Genomic DNA, 19,485 nt, shown 5'->3' with positions numbered 1-19,485 from the left:
TAGCTCCCACTCCCCACCCCCATGCCCGCCCAGAGGAGGAACATAACCCTCCAGCCCTCTCCAGGACTTCTTCCCAGATTCCATCGGACTCTGGACAACTAAGCCAAACAAGCTCAGGAAAGGGCAAGAGATCCGGAAGTGGAGGAAGTTCGTGGCACAAGAGGAAAAAGTCAAGAGAATGCCTTGCTGTTCGAGGAAGAGGGTGGAGGAGACTCAGAGGGGGTGACGACGGTGGCCTGAAGATCACACAGAGCCAAACATTTAAATGTCACACTTGAGCATTAAATCCAACCGGGCACAAACAGTCGGTTCAGATCTCCTGTGATAAGCATCCCCCCTGCCCTCCTATCATGTCCTCTGTATGCAAATTGAAACAAACAGCTAAGCTAAGACCAGTTGCTGGGAGACCAGCTGGGCAGGGGCCAGCGTAGTTCAGGAGTCTGGGAAGGCACTGCTTCTGTTTCTAGACACGGGACGAGGGAGGAGACTACCTGTAGATCACTCCGTGCTGGTGGAGGAACATGAGAGCCGATGTGACCTCAGCTGCATAGAATCTGGAACGGGGCTCGTCGAACTTTCGGGACCGCTGAATCTGGAACATGAGGTCTCCACCGTTGACATATTCCATGACAAAGAAGAGGCGGTCCTGGAAGGAGAGAAGAAAATGCTACTTATAACCCAAACCATAGGCACTCCTAGCTGAGGCCTGCTATCCTCTGGTCATCCTGATGATAGGTCACCGGGACTCCAGGGGGAGGGCGTGGTACAATGAAGGCCTTATGGCAGGTGAAGGCTGATGGATATGACCCAAGAGGCAGACAACAGGAGGACGACACACTTGAGGCAGGGCGTCAAGTGTTATGTAAAATCCTGTCATTGCAAATGGGGACATGGTTCATTTGGGACAGGGCTGGCCTAAGCATCCAAGAAGCCCTGGGTCAGATCCCCAGCACCACATAAACTGGGTGTATGGTGCGAATCTGCAATCCCAACTTTGGGAGGTGGGTAGAGGCAGTAGGATCAGATGTTCGAGAGGTCATCCTTTGTGACATGAGCTCAAGGCCATCCTGGGCTACCATAGACTGATATTCTCTCTGTTTGTCTGTCTGTCTGTCTGTCTGTCTGTCTGTCTGTCTGTCTGTCTCTCTCTCTCTCTCTCTCTCACATACACACACACACACACACACACACACACACACACACACACACACAAACACACACATACACACACACACACACACACCCCTCACTTCTCTTTTTCTTTTGTGATCTCAGCCTGAGATTGACAGAAAAGAGACCTCAGTTTTGATTTTGACCCTGCAGTGAGGTATGACCCTGGACAAGTCTCCCTTCTTTGGAAATAAAGGTACCAATGGCATGTGGGGCAGACTGAATAATGACCCTCCCAAAGAAACCTGGTCCTACCATGAAATGGTGCTTTCTGGATACAAAAAAGGATTTTGCAGGTGTGACTGCACCAGTCACCTTGAGACCTGAGGGGAGGCAGGAGGGTATTTGAAGAGGGAGGAGGAGGAGACCCCCCCTCCAACCTCAAAATTATTTCCATTGCTACTTCATAACTGCAATTTTGTTACTGCTATAAATCGTAATGTAAAAAGCTCATGTGCAGGATATCTCATATGCAACCCCTGTGGTCATTTAACCCTTGAAGGGATCTGGACCCACAAGTTGAGAACTATCACCCTAGATACTGGAAGAAGAGACAGTCTCTGAGGCAACGGCCTAGAGTTGCCTAAACAAGTTGATTTGGCCTAGGTAGCTAACATTGGTCGCCGGTAGCTAACATTGGTCGCCGATGTCTAGCCTCTAGAGCTGTGTCAAGAGCACGTGTGTGCTACTGTTTGACGCTACCAAGCTTGTAGCAATTTGTTTGGAGAGGAGTTCTGAGAAGCCCGGACTGTTTTAACATGAAATAACCTGTAAGACACGTTATAAGAACAAACAGCAGGGAAGAGTCATGGCTGTCAGACCAATGTTCCCCTTAGGGCAGTTGGTCCTCAGCCTTCCCGATGCCGCCACTCTTTGATACGGTTCTTCATGGTGTGGTGACGCCCAGCCATAAAGTTATTTTTGCTGCTGCTGCATAATGGTAACTTTGCTACTGTTGTGAATTCTAGAGCAAGTATTTCCGACCCACAGGTTGAGAACCTCTGCTCAACATAGCCTTCAGAGAACCAAGCCACGGTCACCTGCTGCCCTCCTTTATCTCGTCTGTGGTAACTTGAAGAGGAAGCAGCCTGACTCCACTTTGCACAGCTGACCTTTTCCTAAGCAGTGCATGTGGCACGTTGCTCATGGCCTCGGGGAAAGAAGTATCAGCTGCAGTGGCCTAGTGGCCTACAGTCAAGGGTGACGATGGGACATTGGCAGGGTGGGAGGAAACGCAAAGGGAACTGAGCAAGGTGAAGACACAGGGCGTTATCTGGACTAAGGAGCCAGAGAGAGAGTTCTAGAAGGAAATGGGCCACGGAAGCAGTAACATGCTTAGGGGCAGTAAGGTGCGCTGACCAGAGGGAGAGCGAGGGTAATGGTCTGAGAGGCTGAAGAGACAGAATTATTTCACTGTCTTGTCTCTCTCTATTCTCATATCTCATGTAGCCCAGGCTAGCCTAGATCTTGCTACCTAGCTGAGAAGGATCTTGAACTTTGATCTTCTTGCCTCACCTTCCTGAGTGCTGGGATTAGAGGTGTGAGTTGCCATGCCTGTTGTATGCTGTGCTGCGGTTCCTACCAACTGACCTAAAATCCTCAGTCCCCAGATACAGTCTTAACATAGAAATGTGTTCTAAGAGACGCTCCCTAGAGGACAACACTTCTTCCCCCCACCCCAAGGCAGGGTAAAACAAACCACAAACAGCTCTTCATTCGCGAAGCACACCTATTTCACTGTTAGCATCTCCTTGGCAGAAAGCGCATCCTAACCTCTACCACAGGCTGCACGCACAGCGGGCCCAAGGCACAACTTCTCTTCCATTTCTCTTATACTCTAAGGCTTCCCTCATCTAAATATTAAAATGCTTAGTTGCTAACGGGTGCTCCATCAGGGTAGGCAAGGACGTCATTGCACTAATAGCTGTTATCACTTCCGCCCTCTTTTCCAGCCTTTCTCCACCTTTCTTCCCTGATTGCCTTCCGCTTCAGCAAACACTACTTCCTTTAGTCCTCAGGCTGGCTTCCTCCTTTGTGTGTCTCTCTCTCCTTTCCTCTGTCTGCTTTCTCTTTTCTGTGTCTATGCCTCTGCCCCTTTGTAGATTTCTCCTCCCCAACCACCATGAAGCGCTGAGCTCACAAGGCTGAGTCCTGGGTCTTCCTTGTACTGTGAGCTTACTTATGCACACCCACGGCTTCCACGGCTCTGCGTATGGATGACTCACACACATGACTCCTTTCTAGACTTCTTCTGTAAGCTCTAGGCCCACGGACCTGCTTCTGATCTGCCCCCCACCCCCCACCCCCACCCCGATGCCTTTCAGGCACTCAAACCCAACATGTCAAAACAGACGCCATCATCTTCCTCAGCAAACTGGTCTTCACATGGAGCTGCCTATCTGGGCTCTAGTCTTCACCTTTACCTCGTTTTCGAGTCAGAACTGCAGCAGTCATCTTTAACCCTCCCTCTCCCTCCTCCCGTCCTCCCTCCTCCCACCCCCCTTGCTCTTGCCTGTTATACCTTTTCATTTCTGCCCACGTCTCTTGGTCTCCGCCATTGCCATGCCCACTTTTCTGACTCTATCAGCTTTTATCTCTTCAGATTTCTACTTCATTAGGAACAGAAATCTACATTTATTTTCATTTCCTCTCCTGATGCTGTTCGTTCTGTAGGTAGAGGGCCTGAGAGGGAAATCTGTTTGTATTCTTCCACAATTTTCCTCTTCTTACACTACTGCTATTAATGTGTGTGTGTGTGTGTGTGTGTGTGTGTGTGTGTGTGTGTGTGTGACTATGTACACATGTATGGAGGCCAGTGTAGGATATCAAGAGTCTTCTTGTGTTACCCTCCATCTTATTGCCTAGAGATGGTCTCTCTCCGAACTGTCCTTGGTACTTTCAGGGTCTGCCCCCTCTCTGCCAGCCAGTACTAGAGTTACAGGCATGGACAGACATGCCCAGATTGTTACACAGGTGCTGGGGATTTGAACTCAGGGCCTTATGCTTGCACAACAAGCACGTTTCCCCCTCTGAGTCATCTACCAGGCCCTCCTTAGTTCTTTTAAAGGCTTGTGTTCCTCTTAGGACAGGTAGAAAGCACCTTACCACACTGTAGGGCTCATGATGTTGTGAGTCATTTGCCTTCCGGCTGTCCCTTAGTCCTTCTGGTCTGGGACCTCCATTCATGTTCCTGCTGTTTGGACAGCCTCCCCTTCTTTCTCTCCCACAAAGAGTTCCCCAAACTCCTTATCTCAAAGATTTCTGTATGGACATCTTTTCTTTGATGAAGCTGTTCTTGACTCTGCTGACAAGCTCCAATCTCTGTCTTGTGTATGTGCCCTGTTCATTGATGATAGTTGGGAGGTGTATCAACCCTGGGCTGGCAGGCCTGGGTGTTGGAAGAAAAGAAGACGGAGCAAACCATGAGGAGCAAGCCAGTAAGCAGCTCTCCTCCATGGCCTCTGCTTCAGTTCCTGCCTCCAGGTTCCTGCCTTGAGTCCTTGCCTTGGCTTCCCTCAGTGATTGGCTTATAAGCTATAAGATGAGTTAAGCCTTTTCCTTCTCAAGTTGCTTTTGGTCATGATGTTTTACCACAGTGATAGAAATCCTAACTAGGGCAGTTTGTATGCTCCAGGAAACAGGGGCTGTGGGAAGTTCTGGTCTGGTTGTTGTATTATTATTATTATTATTATTATTATTATTATTATTATTATTATTATTATTATTATTATTCTTTCTTCTTCTTCTTAAGGGAGCTAGAGGCTCCAGAGAGAATTTTTTAGTTCTCTTAAAAAAAATAAGTGCTATAAATCTAGGGGTGTAGCTCAGTGCGTGGGCGCTGGCTTAATATCAGGACACTCTGGGTTCTACCCTCAGTGTTGCACAAACAGCATTCAGAAGATCGAGGAAGGAAGAGTACAAGTTCAATGTCACCCTAGCCCACACAGCTATAGGAGACCCTGCCTCAGAAGTACTGCATAAGTGGAAAAACCAAAATGGCTGGGGGTATGGCTATAAGAAATAGAACGGAAGCTCAGTCTAACATTTGTCTCTGCAAATTCTTACAGCTTAGAGAGGCAAGGGTGAGTCAGCCTGCTACAGGGCGCCTCCTGCTTGCGGGATCTGGGAAGACTACTATGGTCAGTGGTGCCTGTCTGAGTCAACCATCTGCACAGTGACAAAGCCTCCAACAGCCAGTCCTGCTGCCCCATGGAGAGGCCTTCCCTGTACAGTAAGATGAACATTTCTTTTCTTTCTTTCTTTCTTTCTTTCTTTCTTTCTTTCTTTCTTTTTCTCCTCCTCCTCCTCTTCTTCTTCTTCTTTTTTGGTTTTTTGAGACAGGGTTTCTCTGTTGTCCTGGACTCGATCTGTGGACCAGGCTGGCCCCGAACTCACAGCGATCCACCTGCCTCTGCCTCCCCTCCTAAGTGCTGAGATTAAAGGCGTGTGCCACCACACCCAGTGACATGAACATTTCTTTGAGGGCCACACTCTTGTAACCACACCCAACCAACCTGAGGTTAAGACAGTGCCCAGGAGGCTCTCAGTGAAGATGTCTTCCTTACAGAGCATCGTGAGAGGACCAAATTTTGTTTCCTACTCTGTCCACCCACTAGGGTCAAGTCTGTCAGGTAGTGGTTCCTGGCCATCTGTGCCGAGTGCTTGCACTCCTCACTGCCCACCACATGCCTCCATCCATTGCTAGACATTCCAAAGGAACCAGATGTCCCATGTTACTTCTGAGCTATTTTCACCTTAGTCTCCATTTTAAACTCTCCTTTGAATTTGCTTTCTTCCCCACACAGGTCCTACGCACAGCCTAACCACTGACCTTTTATGCACATCAGGGATGTTTTAAAGCAAGATGAGCTTTTCCCTTCCCCACCCTCTATTCAGTGTGGATTGCTGTTGACCTCTGACACATCTGAGAAGGGTGTTTTGATGCAGGGGGAGAACCTCAAGTCATCCTGGGAACTGCTTAATTATATAAACTGAAATCAAAAGAAAGCTGGCAAAGCCAGCGGCTACTCATTAATCCCCTCCTGGCACCCGTAGAAAACAAAATCAAAACCAACTTCCTGGTAAAGTAAGCAAATATGTTTTCTGAGGTAACCAGAGTCTGAAAAGCCTATTCCACCACCTCCTCCCTTAATCTCTGTTGACTGTCTAAAAATGTTACGGTCTTGTGATAGCAAGTAAAGTAATCAAACTGCAAAGAGAGGAGGATGTGTCATGGCCATTTAGGGTAAGAATGGGGGAAGAATAACCTACAGATTGGAAGGGCCACATCCTGGCTTTGAAATTCCCACCAGCCTCCTTTTTCCAGCCCTCCCACCTTCTCGCCTTTGAAGACAACCCCAGCCCACAGCCCCGGCTAACCCTTCAAGGTATGACTGATGAGACGGAGGCTTCCTCCCGACAGCACCGAGTGTCCTGCCAGTTGGGTTTGTTTGGACATACGTTCTCCACTGTCTGTTGGATGTTTATATGTACGGAGATCCTATCTCTTTTCAATTTCACATGAAGGCACAACAGAAGACTAGGCTTGGGACAGTCTGTCTTTGTTGCACCCATGATGACGTAAGAGTTCTCCAGTGTACCAAGGGAGTCATAGGTCCCTCATCTCCTACGACACACCCAGCCCAGTGCTGGGGCTACAACCCATGGGTTTATGCACGCTGGGCAAGCGTTCTACTATGGAGTGACACCCTGGCCTTTCACTCCATCTTCTGAAATAACTTCTCTGCATCCCTCCTCCATGTCCACATCATCGAAGCCAGCAGTTCTCAACCTGTGCATTGCAACGCACTTGTAGGATCGAATGACCCTTTCACAGAGGTCACCTGAGACCATCAGAAAACACGGATATTTACATTACCATTCATAACAATAGCAAACTTACAGTTATGAATTAGCAACAAAACTAATGTTATGGTTTGGGGTCATCACAGCACGAAGAACTGTATTAAAGAGTCGTAGCATTAGGAAGGTTGAGAGCCACCACTGAGCCATCAACTCAGAAGGTCTCTCTTGAGTACTCAGCCTGCAGTTAGGTGTCTGGGGGAGCTAGAAGGTTACAGAAGCTATGACTTTGGTATCTAGGAGCTAGGAATGCAACACAGGAAACCACAGAGAGCAGATCCGGACACTAGATGATTCTGTATTAAATTCTCCAGGATCTCAGCAGGTTGTAAAAACTGGGGATAGCTTGATGATTGAGCTAGTTGGTGACGAAGCTATAATATATAAATGTAGGCTTATTGGAAGTGGCATGTGAGGGGAAGGGAGAGAGTGTGCTGGGGGTGAGGGGAAGGGAAGGAGAGAGGACAGGGAGGTGGGGAAAGGACAAGGGCAGCAAGAGCAGTAAAGGGCAAAAGGGCCCTGTGAATTCAAAATGTCTGGTTTATATAGTGAGTCTGTGGGAGAGGGGAAGCCCCGCCCCTAGGTAGAGGACAGGCCATGCTAGCCACGCCCTGCAGCAGGACCTAACTAACACTTGGTCACTTAGGCCTTACCATCTATAAGTCACTATGGGAAAGTCACATGACAAGTTGGTGTCCCTGCTCTCCAGAATAAAAAAATGTCTTGACGGAACTGGCCAAATCAGATTCATCTGATTTGGAGGAAAGACCAACTCATCCTGGATAATGTGAGGCGAGAAGAGAAGAAAGCGTGGCAAGTGAGCACAACCCTGAGGGTGGAGGTGAGGAGAAATGGCCATGTGGGAACAAACAGGGTAGGACAACCCCACTAAACAACAAAAACCAAACCATCCCCAACACCCGAGAAACCTGCCTCCTACAGAACAGCACAGAAGGCCAGGACACAGAGGCCGAGGCAGGCTGCAAGTGGGAAACTGGGAATCCTAAAAAGCTTTTGAGTTGTAAAACGACATAATGAAAGCTGACTTTAAGGGAAATCATCTTGGAAACAGTACACTAGAAGAAGACAGCATAGGTTGCTCCTCCTTTAGGCAAGGACGGTGATGCCTGCCCGTTATCCTAGCACTGGGAGGTGGAGTCCTTGGCTGCATTGTGAGTTCATGCAAGTCTGAGCCACATGAGATGCTATCTCTAAAAAAAAAAAAATTACTCTGTGCTTTTTCTACTTCCACTATATTAAAGGTTATATTAACTTAAGTGTGTGCGTGTGTCTATCTTTATTCTGTGTATGTGTGTACACATGTATATGTGTCTGTATGTGTGTTTGTATCTGCCCCTATGGTGTGTGTGTGTACGTGTGTGTAAACACAAGAACTCCCCCCCACCCCAGCTGGCAAATCTTATGTATCTAATACAGTATTTGTAGGGGCGATCCTAGGATGCAAATCATCTCACACTGCAGAAACTACCTCCTAATTCTATCTCCCTCAGCCATGGCCAACCACCATCCTTCTCCTCACTTTTATCAGCCTGAGTAATGTGAATTTATCATGTAAGTGGTGTCCTTTGGTATTTATCTCCTATGCTTGCCTTATTAGACTTATTATAACATCCCCTAGTTTCATCTATGCTTTTATAAACAGAGACTTCTCTTTTAAAGGCAAATGGTACTTCCCCATACATAGATAGGGCTGCTTCTTTTCACAACCATCTATGTCAAAGAGCGTGGAGCCAACCCTACATCTGGTAAAGAGGAGATCCTTTTAAAATTATTGTTGTTGTTGTTGCTGTTGTTGTTATTATTATTATTTTATCTTCTACCCAATTGGAGTTGGCTGAATGAGAAAAACTCACACTACAGGCTACTGGTTGCGAAGGTACAAACCTGATACATCTATAACATGTTTGTTTCCAATTGCTTAAAACTCCGATTACTCGACCCAAACAGGGTGGCTTAAGTAAGCTGAAGTTCAAAGGGACCTACAGTTGGGCCAAACTGACTCACCTACTACAACTCAAATAGACATCTCTTCCTTCAGATGGAACCACATTTAGCCCTACAACCAACCTCAAGTCACCATCTCCTGCCCTCTCATGCTCCTGGCTGGATGTGGAAGGTGAGGAGAGGACTCTTTCTGTTCACAGGGACCATCAGCGCGCAGAGACACAGCCCTTCTCCAAGGCCATGATGGTACCCATGAACCGGGCCCAACTACAAACACTTCAGCAGGGCTGGGCGCCAGAAGGGTCCCTCCCAGGAGCAAGGCGGGCAGGGAGTGTCCTTGTCCCGGCTTCCTCTTCGGATGACAGATAGAGAGGTTAGACAAGAAACCCTTCCATCCGCGAAGGACACTGTGGTGCTGATTCACGGAAGCTCTTTCTCTTCCTCCATTGTTTGATTAGCATCAGGCCCCAGCTAAACTGCCCCCTCCCAGCATCCCGGCTTCTTCCTGGTTCCACCCCACTGGAGGCCGTCTCCACTAATTGGCACTTGCAGGGCATGGCATCTGGCCGACATCCTCTGTCTCCATCTCCCCACTTGGACTCCAGGAAAGCAGGGAGTCTTCCACACGCTCCCCGAGTCACGTCCCCAGTGAGGAGATCTGGTCACCCTTTAGAAGTGGGCATACTTTGCAGTAACACCGGAAACCTAGAGTCTGGACTATCTCTGCTGCACAAGAAGGTGACACAAACACACTCTTTCTTTGATGTCACCAAGAAATAGCTTAAACAGAAAAGGAAAGAAAAGGGAGGTGCTGCACTGCAGCCCACTGGAGCCAGTCATCAACTGTTTGAAGCCAAAGTGAAGCAATTATGGGATGGACTCCATTTACATGTCTTCCTAAACATAAGAAGATAAAGGGTTGTCCTAAGTTCATCTGCTCAGCCCAGACAAGTTCTACCAATGGGCTTGCCCTGTACCAACACTCTGCCCACGAGCTTAGGCTACCTTCCAACAATCCTACATCCAACCCATCTGTTTGCATATGCCTTCCTATGTTCTAACAGTTCATAGGTGGCCAGAGCTGGTACTCAAGGCACCCCCTTTAGGAGCCCATATCTGTAGAGCCTTGAGGTTGTACAGAGCAATACCTCAGTACTCAGTGAGTATCCTCAACCTCCAGCTCAGCGATATGGGAGATGGTCCCCACAGAGAGCTAGAGCTGGCCAGAAGGCTGATAGCATAATCCCAGAAACCCAGAGATACCCTATCGCCTCTGTCAACAGAAGACATAACACTTGGAGGAGTCACGCTGGAGCCCTGGAGGCCAGGGGGCTCCCAAAGCTGAATACCATTGTCAACATGGCTGCAGCTTTGGCGCTGTATCAGCCCTGCACTGTTTTATTGCTTTCTCTATCTTAATCCTTTGTCCCACGTCTTGCTTGCTTACTTCTGTCTACAATGAAACCCTCTAGCTAGCACAGGGGATTAGAGGAGCCTGTATTTATGTTAAAGTGACCTATCTATGAGTTCATAGAAAGAAAAGAACAAAAAACAAACTTGCAATCTCCTGGTATAGAATTACTGACCTGCATAGTCCACCTCACAATGAGCTCTCAACACCCCAACAATTCTTTCCCTTCCCTTTTCTCCCTAAGAATGTGCAAGTTCTTGTGCCCATTTTTCCCTTTATGAAGTCTACATCTTTTAAGATTAGCATATGTTAGTTACATGCAATAGGTTGGACTATGACATTTTCATGCATGCACATAATGTATTTTGATCATATTCACTTCCGTCTACCTTCTCCCATTCCCACTGATCCTCTCTGCTCTTCCCAACTAGTTAGTGCCTTTCACACTGTTACTAGGATTGCTTACCAGAGTTGGCTAGGGATTATTTACAGGAATATGGTATTACGAATGGGTATACCACTGGGAAAAAAATGTCTCTTTTCCCCACCATGAACTACCCATAAACCCTTAGGGATGGGCATGGCACTATGAGCCACTCTCTGTCCCATGATAGGACGCTGACATGACCAATCTTACGTAGGTATTCAGAGCTCTCGGAGTTCAATAGTGCAATGGCCAGATTGTGGTCCAGAAGACAGCAATCTGCAAGGCTCCTGCTTCCTCTCCCTCTTAGAAAGGGAATATTTCCGCCCCATCTTCCTCGGTGTTCCCTGAGCCTTGCAAGGGATGTCCTGCTTGGAACTGAGCGCTCAATACCTTGCAGCTGGTTTTACAGACAGGCAAGGTTGGGAAGCTGACCCCAAATCCTTCAACAAGGCACATCAGCCTTTCCCTTCAGTTGTAGGAAGAAACTATAACCCGCTTAGATGGTAGTAGTTGCACTGATCACAACAGAAAGAGAAGGAAAACAGTCCTCCATGCTTCCCTAGCTTAGTGTGACAGTCAGGGCTGATTGTACGGATAAGAACAATGACACAACGATTACCTGCTCATCTTAAAGGCACCACCACCCACAAACACACACCCCTATACCCCCACATGAATATTCTATAAAATGTTTCTTGACTTAGAATGCTATAAGGCTGCTATCTATTCATTCTAACAGGGTGCATTCCCCAGGCACTAGCTCAAACCCTTTCCACTGCCGATCGCCCACAGAGCATTCTGTTATCGCCTATGTGGCCCGTGAGTATTCTCAGCAGAGCCTAAGCAGAGGCAGGTCACAGGGTCACAGTCACAGACACGAATGCTGCTGTCTCCATTGGCTTCTGCTGGTCAGAGCAGTGGTCAGTGTGGTGCCCGTCCTGGGTACCATGTTTGACACTGACAGCGGAAGGAAATGAGAGGGTGAAGAGAGGCCATGGCTTACAAGGAACAACGTGGCAACGGCAAGCTTCAGTGAGTTCTGTTTAGAGGCTGAGCATCTGAACTGAATAAACACACGGACCATTAGACAAAAGGGCCCAATGAAGGGAACTCTCTTAAATTACTGGGAAGACTTCACGCTGCAAGGGGAGCCTGCCTGTGTTACCGAGCCATGCTGAGAGCAACGAGCAGAACACAGAGCAATCAAGGCCTCTTTTGTTGTAGTAGACCTTATAGTGCCAACAGTCTGCCAACACTGAGCCCCACAGCTTTGTCCTACACTGAGTTCCTTCCAACATGAAGGGTGCTGGCTTCAGTCAGATAGTCATACTTTAGGGCTCTTCACAGAAATACCCTCTGTTCATGGAGAGAGGCTGGACTAGATGACCTGGCTGAAGGTCAGAATGCCTCGGAAGCATACAGGTTACCAGACCAGACCTCTCTGTCAGAGTCCAACTCTGCGCTGGCCACTGGAGTATGTTATGCTCAATGCCCACCCCACCCCACCCCTGCACCCCCAAGCCCCCCTCCCCCGTAGCTACTCGTGAATAATAATGGCTGCTAACCAGTTGACTAAGCAGGTGCCAGGTCACCCTTTAACATCAAGACTTGGCAATCCTATTTCATTGTATTCTGTTTTCTCCTCTGATGATTCCACATGTCAGTAAATTCAACTAGAAGATAAATTCTTGGACAGTGGTACGCAGAGTTCTTCTAAGCCAACGTAGTGACAGATAGGCACCACTCTCAAAGGGACAGTTTCCACAGTAAGGGCTATCTCCTAGAATTACCAGGGTCGTGTTGCCTGTACCTGGTTGTGTCCCTGTAGCCATCCTGGCAGGAGAAAATATATTTTAAAGAGAGACAATGAAACAGTGGACCCCATATTATTAAAATTGCCTCAAGAATCCCATGCTGAGAAATGGTGAAAGACTACAGGAGTTTCCACACAATTCTGACTACTTATAAGACCACCTTACAAGATAAACTGGTGCAAAGCCAATGATAGGCAGGCCACACCTTCACCAGGACTACCAGTGCACACCTGCTGCCCTCTATCTAAACCTAAACCCCTTGTCAGTAGCCCTGAACCAAGATCTGTGGTTCACGGATGCTATCTGTTCTTCCTCCCTTTGTGGCCACATCAAATACCTCTCTTTGCTCTATTTTCTTATTATAATGTGTCTATCTAATTGGTCTACTGGGAACTTGTGGCTGAACACCACTGTCAGAGCCCAGGCTTTGACCCTGAAGCTCCAGTAACATCCCCACAGTGGTTAACACTGTGCTGGGCTGGCCCAATCTATTCCAGCTATGTCTTCAGAAAGCATTTGCTGTGTAACCGAGACCATTGTGTACTGTGTTGCTATAACTGTAAGGTCATAGAAACCAATCAAAGGCCTGAAATTTCCTCCCAAGGCTTGATAACCGTGGTTTGATGTTAACCTCATCCTCCAACCCGTCTTTTAGTGCTAGAGACAGTGTTGTTGGATTCATTTGCATGGCTGCCTCAAGCCAAAGAAACCATGAAAGCAAGAAAGTAAATCCGACATCTCCACTCTGCTCAATTCCCTTTCATGTTGTGTCTGCTTGAATGGAGCTGAAATTCAAGTGTGTTAATGTGAGAAATTGGCAACTTGGACCCAACACATGAACATACACATACAACTCAGTCCTGTGGACTCAGAACACTTCATGACATTGTTCTAGAATTCAAAGGGCAAGGCTGCTGGCTGTGTGCGTGCAGAAGAGCGTTTCCATAACATTACACTAATATTTTCATTAGATGGAAGGCAGAGAGCATCATCTGGGGTGTTTTTCAGCAATGAAGTTCTTTGATCTCAGCATTTCCCCTCAAGTTTGCTCCGAACAGTGAGCAGTGCGTTAAGACAACACTGTAAATATTTGGTGTAACAGCACAGAACTTATGCAAAGAGTTGCCGAACTGTTCTTGTCCTCGTGGAAGGAGGTGCTGGATTCCCACATGTGTTTATTTAAAACATACGAGAATGGGACTCCAGTCAGCATCACGTGTCTGCACTAAGCAGGCGTGGGCGCTTGCAGAAACAGAACAGAAACAGCCTGTGTTTAATTTGTTCACAGGCCCTTTGTTCCTAGCTCTCTGGAAAGGGGTGATATAGACAGGGCAGGTGAGAGCTTCAGGGTGGGGGTGAAGCTTTGGTGTGGACTCCAGGCTGACAATTCAGTTAGGAGGCTGGCCTCTCACGGTAGGAACCCATTCCCTGGCAGATTTGGGGTGACAGAGGGGGAGTCATGGAAACTGAAAATCGCGCAGCCTGGGATGTGACTATACCGATACCTTTTGGCAGCCTTCTCGCCACCAGAGTCCACCATTTCTTTTTCCTGACGGCTTCTCTCCACCCTCATCTCTACCTACATGGTGCAGAGGGTAAAATCCTCTTCTGGCTCCAGACAACTGGGTTCGAGGCATACTTAGCTACATTCTGGCTAAAAAAGACTTGGCAAACTGCAGTACCGATTTCCCCACCCGCGAACCAGTGATCCAAAGGTAGGAACCGAAAGAGAAGGATAAAATAGGTTATCTTTATGGTAGGTACCTGGCCCATTAAAAAACCGGAACAGGAAAATATGAGCTCTGAACTCTCACTCCCAACCCATCACTCTGCAGCTGCCTGGGGCTTGGGGATGGACAAAGTTCAAGCCGGTTAGCTTGTACTTACAGAGGGCTTTCAAAAAGTCCGCTTGGAAGAATGAGAGCTCCCATGTAGTGAGAGTCCACACTAAAGACGGCATTTTATTAGTTGTTAGCAAAGACTCCAGAAGGGAAGATGGGCCTAAGAGGGCATCGAAGTCCAAACGATTAAGATCTCACTAGTTCATTTGCACCAGAGCACCGAGACATGGACATCCCTGAATTCTGGGTGGTTTGCCAACAAAGGAGAAACCCTCTTGTTTGGAAGCAAGTCTTCCTTGGCTTTTCTTTTTTCTATCTTTGAAACGCCAACCCAAGGCGAATGGGAAGACAGTTAATAAGCAAAGGTTAACATCTGGTAGCAGCCTCGGGGGTTAAGATCTACATTTTAACATTTTACCTCAAGAAACAAAGGACGATATGCCTAAGGTCACGAAGCGAGGAAGCACATCAGCCAGAAGTGGAGGCCAGGTGTCTTTGCTTCAGTGCCATAGGTCTCTCCCTCACACTGGGAGTCATCCTCAATGCCATTCAATTAATAAAGGTCCCATTTAAATATCCAAAATTGACATGCATAGGCGGAAAGGTCAAGCGAATTGTTTTTATAGCCGTATCATAGATGTCTAGAGAAATATAAATATTATGACAAATGCCAGATAAAATGAAATGCTTCAAAACCAGTGAAAATTGATTTGTAAGAGGCCATAAAGCATACAAATATGATTTATGCTTTAAACTGTATGCTTCATAGTGGCTGTCTATTTTGTTTGACTTCAATATTTTTCTGTAAAACACCCACTGACCATAAAGCAAAACATCAACAAAAAGCCAACAACAGCCTTCTTGTAGAAGTTGCCCCTTGAACGCTTGGACATCCCCGTCCACCCTGGGCCTCTGGTCAGGTTTCACAGACGACTTCCGGCAAGAATTAAAAGGCCTCTTCAGCAGTAGTTGATGGGCAGCGTGGGGAGCTCTCGGGCTGCACTTGGTGAGTAGGCGGTGATTGAAAATGGAGAAAAGGATGCCAAGTCAAAGCCACTCTCTCAAGGAGACATCCCTTCAAGGCCTCCAACTCCACTGCTACTGAGAACAAAGCCCAGTAGGTCAGCCACGGTGCTTTCCAAACTGTAGTACCCAGAAAACTCAAATGGGAACTTCCTGAAACCAGAGTCCTGCAAACTACATCCAAGTCCCCAGCCTGTATGTCTAGACTAAGCCCTAAAATCCTGCGTCTCTAACCAGCTCTGGCCAGCGCAATGCTCACACTTTCAAAGGTGTCGCTTAGTACCACGCCCACCCAGTCGGCTAGTAAACTAAATTGCAATCTGGAGGAAGTGTGTGTGGAGCAGGGAAGTGGGGGGCAGGGAATAAATGAGAAAAGAGTACACTGACAGACATATGTGAAGATGATGTAATGGAATTCATTACTTTGCATGCTAGCCTAAAAATTTAACCTAAGAAAATCCAGTCTGATCCCTCAGAACTCCTGACTGGAGAAGATACCTCAGCCCCATCACACTTACTGGTGCTTCTGGAGGCTCCCAGCCCTTCCCTTCCACAAGCTGAACACTTTCCACTCTTCCTCTTGGAGGCGACTTTCCCTATTCTGAAGCAATTAGATTAGGCTAAGCATCTGATTAGTAAGCCCATTTTGCAGCTGCTAACCTTATGGCATGCCTTATAGTCTGATGTCAGACATGGTTGTCTAACCTGGTGGTGGGTTGTACCTTTCTGCGCCCCCCAACCCCCACCACCTGCGCACACAGGGTTTCTCTGTGTAGCCTTGGCTGTCCTGGACTGGCTCTGTAGACCAGGTTGGCTTTGAGCTCATAGAGACCCTCCTGCCTCTGCCTCCCCAAGTGCATGGATGACAGGTGTGCACCACCGTGCCTAGCTTTTTCTCAGTTCTTACGTCCTTGCATGTAATAATCAACCTGCAAACAATTGCCAATTACAGGTACCACTGCCTGCTGATGCATTTACCGTATCTTTATATAGATGATGCTGTTTGAGTTATCAGTGTGAGTGACCCCCACTTCCTAGACACCCAATGCAGCACCATCACAAGATCTTAACTCCAAGAGTCCCTGGTGCATCTTCTTTCTGAAGCCGTTAGTAGCAGATGGGCATGCTCATAGTCTAAATGACTGATTCCTCAAAAGGGTTCACCCAAACAAATGACCTATCCTCATTCCCGATTTATACTCTTGCATGACCTTTCTTTAAAAAAAAAAAAAATCCCAATAGATGCTCCTACCTATCCTGGTCAGTTTTGTTGTCAACTTGATACATGGGCGGGGAAGTGGGGGAGAAGAGGCAACCTCAATATAGGAATTGTCCCCATCAGACTGGCCTGTGGGGCATTTTCTTGATTGTTAATTGATGCAGAAGGGCCCAACCCACCGTGGGTGGTACCATCCCTAGGCAGATAGGCTTGTACTGAAGGAGATCAAGGAAGCAAGCCAATAAGTGGCATTCTTCCATGGGCTCTGCTCCAGCTCCTCCTTCTGTGTTCCTCCTGCTTTGAGCTTCCGCCTTGGCTTGCCTGAGTGATGGGCTGTGACCTGTGAGCTGCAATAAGCCCTTTTCTCCTCCAGTTACTTTTTGTCAATGTATTCAGTCACAGCAATGCATAGCAACGCACTACCTACCCATCAATAATATAAATGGGAAGGAAAACTGCCGAGGGCTTTTCAATTTTTGCGGCAATTTTCTTCAGTTAAGGATAAGATTGTTAAGCTGGAGTGGAGCTCTCCCTTAGAGCACAGAATTACATAAGAAGTATGCGTTCTTCTGCAAGACTGACCTAGGAGCCCTCGATGTGCGCAAACCGAGCAAGCACATGAGAAGCTGGCCTGTTTCCAGGAACACATGACTTGTACTGTTCCCTTTCCCTCAAGTTATGCTGTTGTTCTGCCGCGTCAGGAAGACAGCTAGGTAACTACGAAGTTACCTGGTTCCTAAGAGAGGAACAGTTCCCCTAGCTGGGACCCCCAAAGCCTGCTTGGACCTAACTGGAAGTTTTGACTATGGCTTGTGAACTTCAGTCTTTAGCAGACGTTATGTGAGCATCTGCTAATGCCGGCAGAATGCTTCCAAGGCACAAGCAGCCCACGCCCCATCATTCCTCTCGGAGCATCAGGACGGAGCTATCCTTCACGCGTCCTCTGCAGGCTGGGCCCACACCTGGATACGCACAACAGGGACAAAAGACAAATAAGACTGGTAGGCAGCAAAGCCCAGGCCAGCACACAAAACTCCTGGCCTTGGGCTCAGCCTACCTGGCAGGGAGGACTCTCAGCTACCACTCAGGCGGTCTCTCTCAGCTTTACTCATGTTTTGGATACCCCTCTTCTGTTATACCAACCATGCGAACCAAATGGTTCTGATGAACTCACTATGTAGTGCGCATCAGCTGTCTGGCACCTATTCAAGTACCACATGATGACAGGCCCATCCCACTCTTTCATGTGTAATGGAGACTGAACCTAGGACTTCACTCATGCTATGTGGTATGCCCTGCCCAATACGATGCTATTAACAGCCAACTGGGAATTTATCTTTCAAAAGAAATATATCGCTTGGAAAGTTGATAACCATTTCAAGTGCATACATTTTAAAATAATTTACGAGCCAACATTCTTGAGCACTTCAATAATATCCACCTATTTTACAAGCGAGGTAATTAAAAATTACTCATCTCGTTTTCTTTTCTTTCTATCATGGTAGGTCCCTCAAACTCTCTACCCGGCAGCAATTTACAGCAGTTCTGACTCTTGACCAAGTACAGAAGCACTGCGTGTATGTACTCCACAGAACCGGAATCGACCGGAATCAGCACTTGTCTTTTGTCACGCACCTCTGTTTGGATGAGATAAAACACCGTCAACTTTGTCAAAGTAGCAAAAGTAGCAAAGTACCAAAAGCCCATAGGCACTTCCCTCTAAATCTGGGACAACCCTTGCCACAGAAGGGACTATCCCACTCCATCAGGGAAGCCCAGGATGTGGCTCCCACGGGCCTAGACCCAAAGGCCAGCCAGTGACAATGGTTGCCCGCAGCTCGCCAGCACAGAAACGTCTGCCGTGCTGTGGCCGCTCAAGCGGGAAACCCAGGAGAGGCACAGGCAGATGAGCCCAGGAACTGCACCCAGCGCACTGGAGAAAACTTTTCACAGTTCACTTGGACAAGATGTAGTGGGTCATATAAGGTTGCTCTTAGCTGAGGTCGATGGTTTCCTGGCCTCTTCCCCTGGTGACTGCAAAGTCAAAATAAAGCTCTCGGCCCCCTCTACCCATCCTTATCTATTCCCATTCATAAATTTGAGGAGAAACCAAGGAAGGGAAAGCAGGAGAATGACAAGTATGTGGCATCGATGTCTCCTAGAGCTCCGCTGTTTGAGGGGGCTGTAGCTAAGCTAGCATTCTTATGGGTGCGCTGGCAAAAGGAAACAAACCCAGCGAGACAGAGAGATTGCCCAGCGGTTAAGAGCACCTGTAGCCACTGCGGAGAACCTGGCTTTATTTCCCAGAAACCCACAAGGTGACTCAAAACCATCTGTAGCAACTCCATTTCCAAGGGATCCCATACCCCGACCTCTGCAGACACCACACACACACACACACACACACACACACACACACACACACACACACACACACGCAGTACCCAGACAGACATGTGGGCAACATACTCATACACAGAACATAAAAGAAATGAATAAATCTTTTTAAAGGGTCCGTGAGGTCTTGGAGAGTCGGATCAGCGGTTAACTGCTCTTCGTGAGGACCTGAGTTTGATTCCTAGCACCCCCATCAAGTGGCTTACAACTGCCTGTGACCCCACGTCCCGAGAGATCGCACCCTCTAATCTCTGTGGGCACGTGCCTTCATGTGCACATACCACATACACACACATAATTAAAATAGTAAAAATAAATATTTTTGACAGGTACATGAGTTGAGAAAGTGTTGGGGT

At 47.6% G+C, this 19,485-nt stretch overlaps 1 protein-coding gene across 2 annotated transcripts in view; it reads right to left on the bottom strand.

Moving 5' to 3' along the window:
* The window catches only part of PRKCE (protein kinase C epsilon), a 489,899-nt gene that overhangs the window by 96,364 nt on the left and 374,050 nt on the right, over nucleotides 1-19,485 (bottom strand). For both annotated transcript variants that reach the window (XM_084793145.1, XM_084793146.1), the window contains exon 11: nucleotides 492-646. In XM_084793145.1, coding sequence (XP_084649271.1) covers nucleotides 492-646 — 155 coding nt within the window. The remainder of the gene's footprint in view (nucleotides 1-491; nucleotides 647-19,485) is intronic.

Source organism: Acomys minous (genome assembly GCF_964271855.1).
Source record: "Acomys minous genome assembly, chromosome: 8".
NCBI classification, from domain to species: Eukaryota; Metazoa; Chordata; class Mammalia; order Rodentia; family Muridae; genus Acomys; species Acomys minous.
The sequence above is the reverse complement of the archived record's forward strand: the minus strand, read 5'-3'. Positions and strand labels throughout refer to the sequence as shown.